Below are 13,317 nucleotides of genomic sequence, written 5' to 3' on the forward strand. Positions count from 1 at the left end.
GATCCAACTTTATTTTTTTCACTGGGAAGAGGGTCATGTGACACATCAAACTTATTGAGAATTTCACAAGAAAAACAATGATGTGCTTGGTTTTAGGGTATGTGCACACGTTGCGGATTTCTTGCAGAAAATTCCTGAAGAAAACCGGAAATTTTCTGCAAGAAATCCGCATTTTTTTTTTTGCGTTTTTTTTCCTTTTTTTCGCGTTTTTTTAGCATTCTGCAAGCGTAATTAGCTTGCAGAATGCTAAAGTTTTCCCTGCGATCTGTAGCATCGCTTGGAAAACTGACTGACAGGTTGGTCACACTTGTCAAACATAGCGTTTGACAAGTGTGACCAACTTTTTACTATAGATGCTGCCTATGCAGCATCTATAGTAAAAGATAGAATGTTTAAAAATAATAAAAAAAATAAAAAAATGCTTATACTCACCCAGACATCTCACCGGCGTCCGTTCCGTATAGCTGGTCTGTGCGCACAGGACCTCCCGTGACGTCACGGTCACGTGAGCGGTCACATGACCGCTCACGACCAATCACAGGACAGTGACGTCATTCGGCGAGGTCCTTCAGCGCACACCAGGTACAGAAACCGAACGGCAGCGTGCGAGGAGGCGGCAAGACATCGAGGGTGAGTATAGGACTGTTTATTATTTTATTTCTTATTTTTTGACCACTTATATGGTGCCCAGTGCGTGGAGGAGAGTCTCCTCTCCTCCACCCTGGGTACCAACCGCATATAATCTGCTTACTTCCCGCATGGTGTGCACAGCCCCGTGCGGGAAGTAAGCAGATCAATGGACCCCTAGGTGTGCGGAATCCCTGCAATTCCGCATTTTTAATGAACATGTTGCTTTTTTTTCCGCTATGCGATTTTTTCGCGGAAAAAATCGCAACATTTGCACCAAAAATGCGGAATACCCTGTAAATAATAGGAGGCTTATGTAAGCGTTTTTTTTGGCGTTTTTATCACGTTTTTATAGCGAAAAAACGCGAAAAAAACGCTAACAATCCTGAACGTGTGCACATGGCCTTAACGTAACTTTATTCTTGTTATTTACAAGTTTATGACCACTTATAAAATGTGTTCAAAGTGCTGCCCATTGTGTTGAATTGTCAATGCAGCCATCTTCTCCCACTCTTGACACACTGATAGCAACACTGCAGAAGAATGCTAGTACAGGCTTCCAGTATCTGTTGTTTCAGATGCTGCACATCTCTTATCTTCACAGCATAGACAATTGCCTTCAGATGACCCCAAAGATAAAAGTCTAAGGGGGTCAGATCGGGAGAACTTGGTGGCCATCCAACTGGCCCACGATGACCAATCCACTTTCCAGGAAACTGTTCATGTAGGAATGCTCGGACCTGACACCCATAATTGATGGTGTGCTATGGTATATGGGGTACAAAGATAGTGGGGCCATTCTTCATCAATGGAAACCTCAGTGCCACTGGATATCTGAAATTGCTACATGATGATGTTGCCCTCTTTATGCACTGAAGATGGCATGTTCCCTTAGTTTTTCCAGCAAGATGGTGCATCACCACATTATGGGTGTCAGGTCCGAGCATTCCTACAAGGAATCTGACCCCCTTAGGCCATGTTCACACGTTCCTGATTTCCCTGCTGTTTTTTCTGCACTAAAAACCGCAGCTCTTGGCAGAAAACGCAGGTGCGGTTTTTGGTACGTTTTGGTGCGTTTTTTGATGCGGTTTTTAGTGCGTTTTTTTATGCAGTTTTCTCTGCAGATTTTCTGTGTTTGACACAAATAAAGCTTAAACTGCAGTGGGGGGAAAAAAAAAAGAAATGATGTCATTTCCTTGTCCAACCCTTTTCTTCCATCCTCCATTTTGGGACTAAACACCAAAATGAGTGGACGTGTTTTGAATGACAGCGCTCCGCAGAGTGCTGAGCGTAGGCCAGATCACAGCCCGCGGATCCAGCTCTATCCAGCTATTTAAGTGCCACGTATTTAAGTGCCACATATCACGTATTTCAGTGCCACGTATTTCAGTGCCACGTATTTCAGTGCCACGTATTTCAGTGCCACGTATTTCAGTGCCACGTATCACGTATTTCAGTGCCACGTATCACGTATTTAAGTGCCACGTATTTAAGTGCCACGTATCACGTATGTAAGTGCCACGTATTTCAGTGCCACGTATCACGTATTTCAGTGCCACGTATTTCAGTGCCACGTATTTAAGTGCGCGTATCACGTATTTAAGTGCCGCGTATCACGTATTTCAGTGCCACGTATTTAAGTGCCACGTATCACGTATTTAAGTGCCACGTATCACGTATTTAAGTGCCGCGTATCACGTATTTCAGTGCCACGTATTTCAGTGCCACGTATTTAAGTGCCACGTATCACGTATTTAAGTGCCACGTATCACGTATTTAAGTGCCGCGTATCACGTATTTCAGTGCCACGTATTTCAGTGCCACGTATTTCAGTGCCACGTATCACGTATTTCAGTGCCACGTATCACGTATTTAAGTGCCACGTATCACGTATTTAAGTGCCGCGTATCACGTATTTCAGTGCCACGTATTTCAGTGCCACGTATCACGTATTTAAGTGCCACGTATTTCAGTTGCACATATTTTTGCTATTGTAAGGTGGCATTAATCCCGGTTAATAATGGAGAGGCGTCAACAAGACGCCTATCCATTATTAATGCTATTAAAATAAAAAAAATATAGGGGGACCCCCCCCCCCCCCAAAAAAAAAAAAAAAAAAAAATGACATAGGGTCCCCCTATATTTTTAGGCCAGAAAGGCTAGGCAGACTGCTGCGGGCCAATATTTGTGGCCTGGGAAGGGGTTAAAATACCCCTGTCTTTACCCAGGCCATGAATATAAGCCCACAGCTGTCTGCGTAGCCTTTCTGGCACTAAAATATAGGGGGCCCCGAAAAAAAAAGTGTTGGGGTCCCCCTATATTTTTAGGCCAGAAAGGCTACGCAGACAGCCGTGGGCTTATATTCATAGACTAGGAAAGGGGCCATGGATATTTGCCCCCCCCCCCCGGCTACAAATATAAGCCCGCAGCCGCCCCGGAAAAGGCGCATCAAAAAGATGCGCCAATTCCGGCACTTAGCCCCTCTCTTCCCACTCCCGTGTAGCGGTGGGATATGGGGTAATGAGGGGTTAATGCCACCTTGCTATTGTAAGGTGGCATTAAGCCCGGTTAATAATGGAGAGGCGTCAATAAGACGCCGGAGAGCAGCCGATCAGCGTGGGACACTCGTTTTATGGATTCTGCGGACAGGGAGTATGGATTTGATTTTTTATTTTGGGATTTTTTCTAGGGGATCGAGGGCTTCGCCTACCAGTGTGCTGTTGGTGAGTATATACTCTGTGTTATATGTTGTATGTACTGTGTGTCATGTATGTGTATTGTGTGTGTTTTGTGTAACTTTACAACTGTGCTAAGTCGCCGGACACAGGGACAACTCTCCCATCCTAATACCGGATGGGAGTAGTAGTCCCATACGGCGACGTAGCACAATGGTGGCCCTAGCGTCGCATGGGGACACACACACACAGACAGATGCACGCACACACACACACACACACACACACACATACACATACACACACTAACACACACACATACCAAATCAATCAAACGGCCGACATCGATCCCCATGCGACGGTATGCCTCCATGTCTCTTCGGAACACACTCCGCCCAAGCACTTCCGCCCACGCACTTCCACCCGCTTCCCCGCACTTCCTGCTGCAACGGTTTCTCCACCCATAACCGCAATAAAACCCACAGATATATTTTTGATCTGCGGGTTTTACTGCGGGTTTGACCTCACAATGGAGGTCTATGGGTGCAGAACCGCTGCAGTTCCGCACAAAGAAGTGACATGGTCCTTCTTTTTTACCGCAGCTATTCAGCGCGGCTTTTTTAGTGAATTTCTGCATCATGTGCACAGTGTTTCCTGTTTTCCATAGGGTTACATTGTACTGTACCCTGCATGGAAAACAGCTGCGGACCCGCAGCGGCAAAATCGCCGCGGTTCCGCAGTAAAAAACGCATTATGTGAACATGGCCTTAGACTAGCATTTCTTCTGCGGTGTTGCTATCAGTGTGTCAAGAATGGGAGAAGAGGGTTGCATTGACAATTCAACACAATGGACAGCACTTTAAACACATTTTATAAGTGGTCATAAACTTGAAAATAACTCATGAAAGAATAACATTACGTTAAAACCAAGCACACCATTGTTTTTCTGGTGAAATTCTCAATAAGTTTGACGTGTCACATGACCCTCTTCCCATTGGAAAAAATAAAGTTGGATCCAAAATGGCTAACTTCAAAATGGCCACCATGGTCACCACCCTTCTTGAAAAGTTTCCCCCTCCCATATACTAACGTGCCACAAACAGGAAGTTGATATTGCCAACCATTACCATTTTATTCAGGTGTATCCATATAAATGGCCCACCCTGTACATCTCAGTAGCCATCCAATTTTATAATTCGGAAAATGCTGATTGCTACTTTTAAAGGGAACATATTGCCTCCAGAAACAGACTGTACCTGGAGATATAGTTTTTTTCTACAATAAATAGCATTTAAGCTATGCCTAGCTGCCTTACTGCAGCAGCGGCTACATGGAGAAAATGTGGTTATATCCTCCCTGCAGCTGCTCTCTTGCAGTTCTTGGTTAGGTGCAGGCAGTGATTATAGTCACTATACAAGGAGCATGCTGTGATCACTCCCCAGCTCTTTGACAGCCTGCTCTGCACGCACACACACGCACGCATGCACGCATGCAGAACAAGCTGCCAGTCATGATTTAAGTGCTAATTTTCTTCTGGTATATAGTTTTTGTTTTTTTTTTGGAGATGACTGGTTTGCTTTAATACCCTGACTTTTGGGACAGATGTCCTTATTAAATAACATTTGTACATCTTAGAATAATTCGGTCAGTTGTCGCTTCTTAAGAGTGATTCTTTCCTTTTCCATATCAGGAAGTGCTCGGCTACAAGGTAGATTACCATGTATCGCTCTACATTGTGGCCGTCCTGGAATACATCTCCGCTGACATCCTAAAGCTAGCAGGAAACTACGTTTTTAACATCCGACACTATGAGATCTCTCAGCAGGATATTAAAGTGTCTATGTGCGCTGATAAGGTGAGAGCCAGCTATCCAGACACTAAGGATCATGCTTAAGTATTAGATTGGTGGGGTCCGACTCCCAGCACCTCCTGCCAGTCGGCTATCTGAAGGGCCCAGGGACAGCACCCTCATTGCTTCGCCAGGTATTCTTAGTCTGATTTACTGGGATTGAGCGGTGATACGTGGTAAAGCCACAACCAGAAGTATAGAGCTGTAATTGATGGTCGGTTTATGGGGCTCAGATTCACACTGATTCACATTCATCTTTGCAGAAATGACCAGTGTCCTCCCGCTGATCCTTCTTTATGATTTCAATAAATGTATGCACTTTATACACAAGTCCCAATAGGGGAGAGAATGATCTGGCACATTGGATTTCCATGGGCCAATCCTTCTGCTTTGTAGGGAGAATAACCATTGCCAGGATATTCATGGGCGCTCTTTGAAAATGTCAATCTTAGAAAATGGGCGTCTTAGATTTTTATTTATTCATTTATTTATTTTTTTGAATCTTGGCCATCAGTGAATGGGAACTTTCCCGTTTACATCCAGAGTCTGAAAACACCTCCATGTGCTCAGTTTATCAGAGTTTATAATCTATGTCCATTGGGCATTATTAAGATGGGTATTCAGGCTCAGAATGTAAACAGATAAGAAAAGTTGTTTGTTTTTATTTCCCTGATTATCAGAGAGCACCTTTAAGTATATTTGAAAATACCATATTCTAATTACTATCCCTGCTTTCCTCCTATCTCGCCGCACGCCCCAAGGTGTTGATGGACATGTTCGATCAAGATGACGACATTGGCTTAGTGGCTCTCTGCGACGAGGAACCTTCCTCTACGGGGGAGCTGAACTATTATGAGTTGGTCAGGACAGAAATAGCTGGAGAGAGACAATATCTGCGCGAGCTGAACCTGATTATTAAGGTGTTTCGCGAGGCATTCCTGGCTAACAAAAAGCTATTTACACCCAACGTAAGTTGTGCATTTTTCATATTGTGGGTATTATATGTCTATGATGGGTACCATGCAGTATGGAATTGCTGGCTATGCAATTGTCTTCTGGTGCTGCAGCTGCACCTCTAGCTGAGATTTGCAAATAACAAGGGGAGATAGGGCGGTCAGGTCCACAAAGCAACAGTGTAGCCCATCCTCAAGAGCTATTTTATTAATACTGGGATTGGAAGTGATGACGTCCCCTCTATCCACCTGACTTCTGAGGACCACCATAACCAGTCCTGGTAGGGATTCACAGGAGTAAGTTTTCGTAAAGGAATGGTCCTGGGGGACGGGTTTCCTTAAGGGTATGTGCACATGATCAGTAATCACTGCGGGTTTGACACTGCTTACTTGTGCAGCGTCAAACCCGCAGCTGACCGCTTTTACAGCATAGTGGATGGATTTCAAGAAATCCCATGTCCACTATGCATCCACAGATGCCCACGGACCAAACGCGGAGACGGATATGAGGCACGTCTCTGCAGACCGCAGCATATTGATTTCTCTTTCTGAGACAAGAAATTTCACCCGTACAATGTGAATGTGATGAATCTGCTTGGTTCAGTGAACACATGCGGATTCATCTGCGTTCAATAGATATCAAATATGCACTGCATCCAAAGCGCTGCTATTTCCAGATCGTGTGCACCCGGCCTAAGAAGCTGACCACCATGTGTGAAGTTGCATTTCTGGCCACTGCTTGTTATTAATTCATTGCAACACTTCTGAAGTTTCTGGTGTCCCTTTAAACATTAGAGAATTGCATAGATAGCAGTTCCCTACAGTCTGTGGCTTTTTCACAGTCCCCCTGTGCAGAGCAGCGGAACTATGAACTGGTGAATATCGGATGCCTAGGATTTGCTTTTTTTTTATTCCTAATTCTGGATGTACTGTAGATGCCAGGTGTCTGTGCCCTGATGATGTGTGCACCCGCTGCAGACAGATACGAGGGAACGAACACTTTGTGTTCTGTACTGTGTCTATGACGTTCCTGCCTTGGTACGGCATGGCTGAAATTGTTCAGGTTGGAAATACTGAGTCAGCTGTTTTGTAAAAGTAAAAAGATTCATTTATTTTTTGGGAAAGACAAAGTTTATGGGCAAGTTAATGTAAAGGAATTTCTGAGATTTTGGCAAATCCGTCAGAGGGTGAGATTGTGCTCCATTCCCCATGTGTATGGCCTACACATCATAATGATGCAATACCACATCCAGGGGCATGTAAAGAAGCCCGGGCACCACATCCAGGGGCGTGTAAAGAAACCTGGAAGCCACATCCCGGGGCATGTAAAGAAATCTGGAAGCCACATCCAGGGGCGTGTTAATAAATCTGGATTCTACATCCAAGGGGTGTGTAAAGAAATCTGGATGCTACATCCAATGGGCGTGTAAAGGAACCTGGGCACCACATCCAGGGGTGTGTAAAGGAACCTGGGCACCACATCCAGAGGCGTGTAAAGATATCTGGGCACCACATCCAGGAGCGTGTAAAGGAACCTGGGCACCACATCCAGGGGTGTGTAAAGGAACCTGGGCACCACATCCAGGGGTGTGTAAAGGAACCTGGGCACCACATCCAGGGGCGTGTAAAGGAACCTGGGCACCACATCCAGGGGCGTGTAAAGGAACCTGGGCACCACATCCAGGGGCGTGTAAAGGAACCTGGGCACCACATCCAGGGGCGTGTAAAGGAACCTGGGCACCACATCCAGGGGCGTGTAAAGGAACCTGGGCACCACATCCAGGGGCGTGTAAAGGAACCTGGGCACCACATCCAGGGGCGTGTAAAGGAACCTGGGCACCACATCCAGGGGCGTGTAAAGGAACCTGGGCACCACATCCAGGGGCGTGTAAAGGAACCTGGGCACCACATCCAGGGGCGTGTAAAGGAACCTGGGCACCACATCCAGGGGCGTGTAAAGGAACCTGGGCACCACATCCAGGGGCGTGTAAAGGAACCTGGGCACCACATCCAGGGGCGTGTAAAGATATCTGGGTATCACATCCAGGGGCGTGTAAAGAAATCTGGCTGCTACATCCAGGGGCGTGTAAAGGAACCTGGGCACCACATCCAGGGGCGTGTAAAGGAACCTGGGCACCACATCCAGGGGCGTGTAAAGGAACCTGGGCACCACATCCAGGGGCGTGTAAAGGAACCTGGGCACCACATCCAGGGGAGTGTAAAGGAACCTGGGCACCACATCCAGGGGCGTGTAAAGGAACCTGGGCACCACATCCAGGGGTGTGTAAAGGAACCTGGGCACCACATCCAGGGGCGTGTAAAGATATCTGGGTATCACATCCAGGGGCGTGTAAAGAAATCTGGCTGCTACATCCAGGGGCGTGTAAAGGAACCTGGGCACCACATCCAGGGGCGTGTAAAGGAACCTGGGCACCACATCCAGGGGAGTGTAAAGGAACCTGGGCACCACATCCAGGGGCGTGTAAAGGAACCTGGGCACCACATCCAGGGGCGTGTAAAGATATCTGGGTATCACATCCAGGTGCGTGTAAAGAAATCTAGATTCATTCTATTGTTAGACACTTCAATTAAATATCAACAAAAACAGTCTGTTGTGGTGCCATTGCCACCAGACCAGAAGTGATTCCAACAAACACTATTATCTTGTTAACCTCTTTGAGGTTTTTCAGCCCTGTCTAATTTTATGATATGTATTCATTTTAATTAAGCATCAATAAATGTTAGACTTTTTAACAAGATAATAGTGTTTGTTGGAATCACTTCTGGTCTGGTGGCAATGGCACCACAGCAGACTGTTTTTGATGATAAAAGAAACCTGGGTGCCACATCCTGGGGCTTGTAAAGAAACCTGGGTGCCACATCCTGGAGCTTGTAAAGAAACCTGGGTGCCACATCCAGGGGCGTGTAAAGAAACCTGGGTGGCACATCCAGGGGCGTGTAAAGGAACCTGGGCACCACATCCAGAGGCGTGTAAAGATATCTGGGCACCACATCCAGGAGCTTGTAAAGAAACCTGGGTGCCACATCCAGGGGCGTGTAAAGAAACCTGGGTGGCACATCCAGGGGCGTGTAAAGAAACTTGGGTGGCACATCCTGGGGCTTGTAAAGAAACCTGGGTGGCACATCCTGGGGCTTGTAAAGAAACCTGGATGCTACATCCCAGTGGCGTGTAAAGAAATTTGGATGCCACATCCAGGGGCTTGTCAAGAAACCTCGGCGCCACATCGAGAGAGAGATTTTTTTCCCCAGACTCGAAAACCCTTCCAGGCATGCTCGGAATAGAAAAACACAATACGCCGCTGGATTCCTGCAACGACGTATCCTGTGTCCATAGGCTGGCATTATAGCCAAAGACGTATGCCGCAGGATGCGTCGTTGCACATTTTTCCGACGCTGACAAAAAAACCGTTTCATTGAACGTTTTTTTCCAGACGACGGACCGCTATTTTTCGACGGATCCAGTGCACAACGGATGGCAATCCGTCGCTAATACAAGTCTATGGGGAAAAAAACATGATCCTGCAGAAAAATTTTCAGGATCCTGTTTTTTTTTTTTTTCAAAACTCGACGGATTTTGACGGTAGGAAAAAGACTGAAGTGTGAAAGAGGCCTTACCCTTTAAGTGCCGTGTCCACTCTTCACCTTAACACCTGCTAACTCAGATCACTGCAGTAATAAGTGCCTGCTATGTAAGGTAGCCGGGACCCCTTTCGTATGGAGCTGCCTCAGCACAGTAATGTGCTTGTGAGACTGCCATGTTCAGGAGACCTTCAACCGGTCCATGCATTGCTCTCAGAATATGGACCACACAACACATATGTGAAACCGGTCCACCCATCTGTTTTCTGTTGGTTGCTATGGGTAATGCCTCCCCTTATCTGAGCACTTTCTCAAGTATAGTCACAATTTGAACAGTGAGCCTCGTTGTTTCCCTTAACAACCAATCAGAGCTCCGCTTTTATTTCTTAAACTGCTCTGGTAGAATGTAAGCTGAGCTCTGATTGGCTGCCGTGGCAGCAATGATCGTTACTTGGTCAGTTTTTGATAAATGAGGCCCAGTGATTTCTGTAAAATTGAGTAAGTAACCTCCATCACCACCAGTGTTTGTCCTCCTAGTCTAATCACTTTCTGCTCCTCATATCTTCACCTTATTTCTGAGGCGTTGTAGGACAAGCTGAGAATTGTTTGCTTAAGTTGTTTAAAGTGTATTTCAATGTCACCATATGATATCAACAGCTCCAAGGTTCAGATAAGACCTTGTACTGACAACCACAAGTATTCCTCTGCAGCCGCTGCACCTTGTAATACTGCTCTGTAATACACAAATTATTACCTCCTGTATTATGCCCCAGAGCTGCACTCATGATTCTGCTGATGGAGTCACTATGTACATTCATTCCTTATCCTCTACTGATCCTGAGTTCCATCCTGTATTATACACCAGAGCTGCACTCACCGTTCTGCTGGTGCAGTCACTGTGTACATACATTACATTACTGATCGTGAGTTACCTCCTGTATTATACTCCAGAGCTGCACTCACTATTCTGCTGGTGCAGTCACTGTGTACATACATTACATTACATTACTGATCCTGAGTTACATCCTGTGTTATACTCTAGAGCTGCCCCTATTCTGCTGGTGGATGTCAGATTACTCCCAAAGCAGATATCCAGAATAAGCCCTTTGCAGATATTGATGCAGTGAGGAATAGTGGGAGATTGCAACTCTGGAGACTGCAGAATTTTGTAGCGTGGCTACGCTATAGCCCTCTTGATGAACTATCTCCATGACTTATTTTTTTGCAGGACATAGAGATTATCTTCAGTAACATTCTGGACATTCATGAATTAACCGTGAAGCTTCTGGGTCTGATTGAGGACACGGTGGAGATGACTGATGAGAGTAGTCCCCATCCACTGGTCGGAAGCTGCTTTGAAGATTTGGCCGAGGTGAGGACCAGGCTCCATTCATACATGTGGGATTTTATTGTATCTGCGCTGTCGGTTTCTTTATGCCGGCCGTATATTATGGGTGCTGGTTATCCTCGCTGTACTATCGATCTGTTGGATGATAATTCATTGGGTCCCAATCACGAACCTTCTCCCCTGCTTTCTCTCAGGAGCAGGCCTTCGACCCTTATGAAACTTTATCCCAGGACATCCTAGCTGCCCAGTTCCACGAACATTTTAACAACCTCATGGCTAAGCCAGCAGTTGCTCCCTATTTTCAGGTAACTCCGCTTTTTTTTTTTACCTGAAGATGATCAGGAGCTGTGCCCTGATCAGCAGCAGGTGCAACAGTCTAAGATCAACGTTATCTCCAGTCCAAGCCATTTAACCCCTTACATGCATATAGCAACCCACGGCATATCGAGAGATTAACCCCCTTTCCTGCTACATGGTGTACTACTATGTCATGGAGCGGGCTGAGCTCCTATCCCTGCTATATAACCACTTAAAGCCACTGTCAGTCTCTGACAGCAGCATTTAAGTAACGCCATCCTGGTGGGGCCATCCACTCATGCTGATGGTTTGAAATGGCAGCCAGGGGCCTCCTGAAGACCCCCTCCATCGCCGCCATCTGTGACACTCAGCCACAGGTATAAAGCATAAGTGATCGCAGGTTCAAGTTTCCCGAGGGGACTGGTATATTTCAGAAGTTATGTTAAAAAAAAAAAAAAGTACAAGTATTAATAAATACAACCCATAAACATTCATATTGCTTCCATCTAAATATGATAATATGATTAAAGTTAAAAAAAAAAAAAAAAATATCTTAGAATTGGTATTGATTCATCTGTAAAAGTCTGATCAATCAAAATATAAAATTGATTTAATCCATGAGTTAAACCATGTAAACAATGAAAAGGTTTAAACTTTAGAAATGCACCTTTTCGATCACTGCGCCTCTTCACAAAAATGCAGTAGAAAGTTATCAAAACATCATATAGACCCTCAAAATCATAATAGAATAACTAACTGTGCACCCAAAAATAAGTCCTCTCACAAACAAATTAGAGAAGAAAAAAATGAAAATTCTAAATAATGGGAAGGAGTTTCCTTTCCAATTGTTTTGACAGGTCTCTGTGGCATCACGGGACTTGACGAAGACTTCTAGGTCTGTCAGAGAGGAATGGCCTAATCCAAATGTCAGTTTTCTCTATCGCTTCATTGGGGGACACATGTAACCATGGGTGTATTCTGCTGACACTAGGCATTAAAAGTTAGCTCCTTCTCAGTAGTATAACGCCCACCAACCGAATTACACTGACTGGAATAAAGCATAGAGCCCAAAGCATTTAAAGTAACATGTAATCGATTAAGGGATGGCAACGATTAGTCCTAAAGGGGGACAAAAAAGAAAAATCCCCTTAAAGGGGTTGGCCGCTACTTTTTTTTTATTATTGTTGGCCTATATCAAGGACAGGCAATCAATATCTGATTGGTGGGTGTACGACATCCGGCACTTCCGCCAATCAGCTCTTACCGGAGGCGGCTGGAAGTTCTGGGATGCTACCAGAACAAAGCAGGTCCGTCATTTCTATAGCGGCCATGGAAAGGTATTACATATACATCCCCTATTCATTTGACATTTGATTCGGGGGTGGATCGGTAGCGCCCGGCCGCCGCCGCTGTTTTGGTAACTTCCAGCTGCCTCCAGTAATAGGTGATCGGCGTGGGTGCCCAACATTGTAACCCCCACGGATCAGATATTGATAGTCTATCCAATGATAAGCCATCAATAATAAACAGTGGCCAACCCCTTTAAGTTTACTAAAGGCCTCTTTCACACTTCCGTCTTTCTCTTTCCATCACAATGCGTCGTTTTGTGAAAAAAAAAAAACGGATCCAGCAAATGTTTCTGCTGGATCCGTTTTTTTCTCATAGACTGGTATTAGTGACGGATGGCCTTCCGTTTCATCCGTCGTGGTGCACTGGATCCATTGTAAAATTGCTGTCCGTTGGGCAGAGACATCGCACAGAGGAACGTTTTTTCTGTACGTTGGAAAATCGCTCAGCGACGGATCCTGCGCTGCCAGTCGTTGGCTATAATGGAAGCCTATGGACGCAGGATCCGTCACTGACTGTCAAAAGCAGGAATCCAGCGACTGATGCCGTCTTTTGAAACTGAGCATGCGCGGAAGAATTTCCAGTCGGGAAGTTCTCGCTCCCTCTTTTTACTATTGATGC

The 13,317-nt window shown here is 45.6% G+C and overlaps 1 protein-coding gene across 2 annotated transcripts in view; it reads left to right on the forward strand.

The window, feature by feature from the left end:
- SOS2 (SOS Ras/Rho guanine nucleotide exchange factor 2) overlaps positions 1-13,317 on the forward strand; it is an 86,290-nt gene that overhangs the window by 13,879 nt on the left and 59,094 nt on the right. For both annotated transcript variants that reach the window (XM_077267329.1, XM_077267331.1), the window contains exons 4-7: positions 4,993-5,157; positions 5,913-6,119; positions 10,933-11,076; positions 11,247-11,357. In XM_077267329.1, coding sequence (XP_077123444.1) covers positions 4,993-5,157; positions 5,913-6,119; positions 10,933-11,076; positions 11,247-11,357 — 627 coding nt within the window. The remainder of the gene's footprint in view (positions 1-4,992; positions 5,158-5,912; positions 6,120-10,932; positions 11,077-11,246; positions 11,358-13,317) is intronic.

This window comes from Ranitomeya variabilis, chromosome 1, assembly GCF_051348905.1.
Source record: "Ranitomeya variabilis isolate aRanVar5 chromosome 1, aRanVar5.hap1, whole genome shotgun sequence".
Classification (NCBI taxonomy): Eukaryota; Metazoa; Chordata; class Amphibia; order Anura; family Dendrobatidae; genus Ranitomeya; species Ranitomeya variabilis.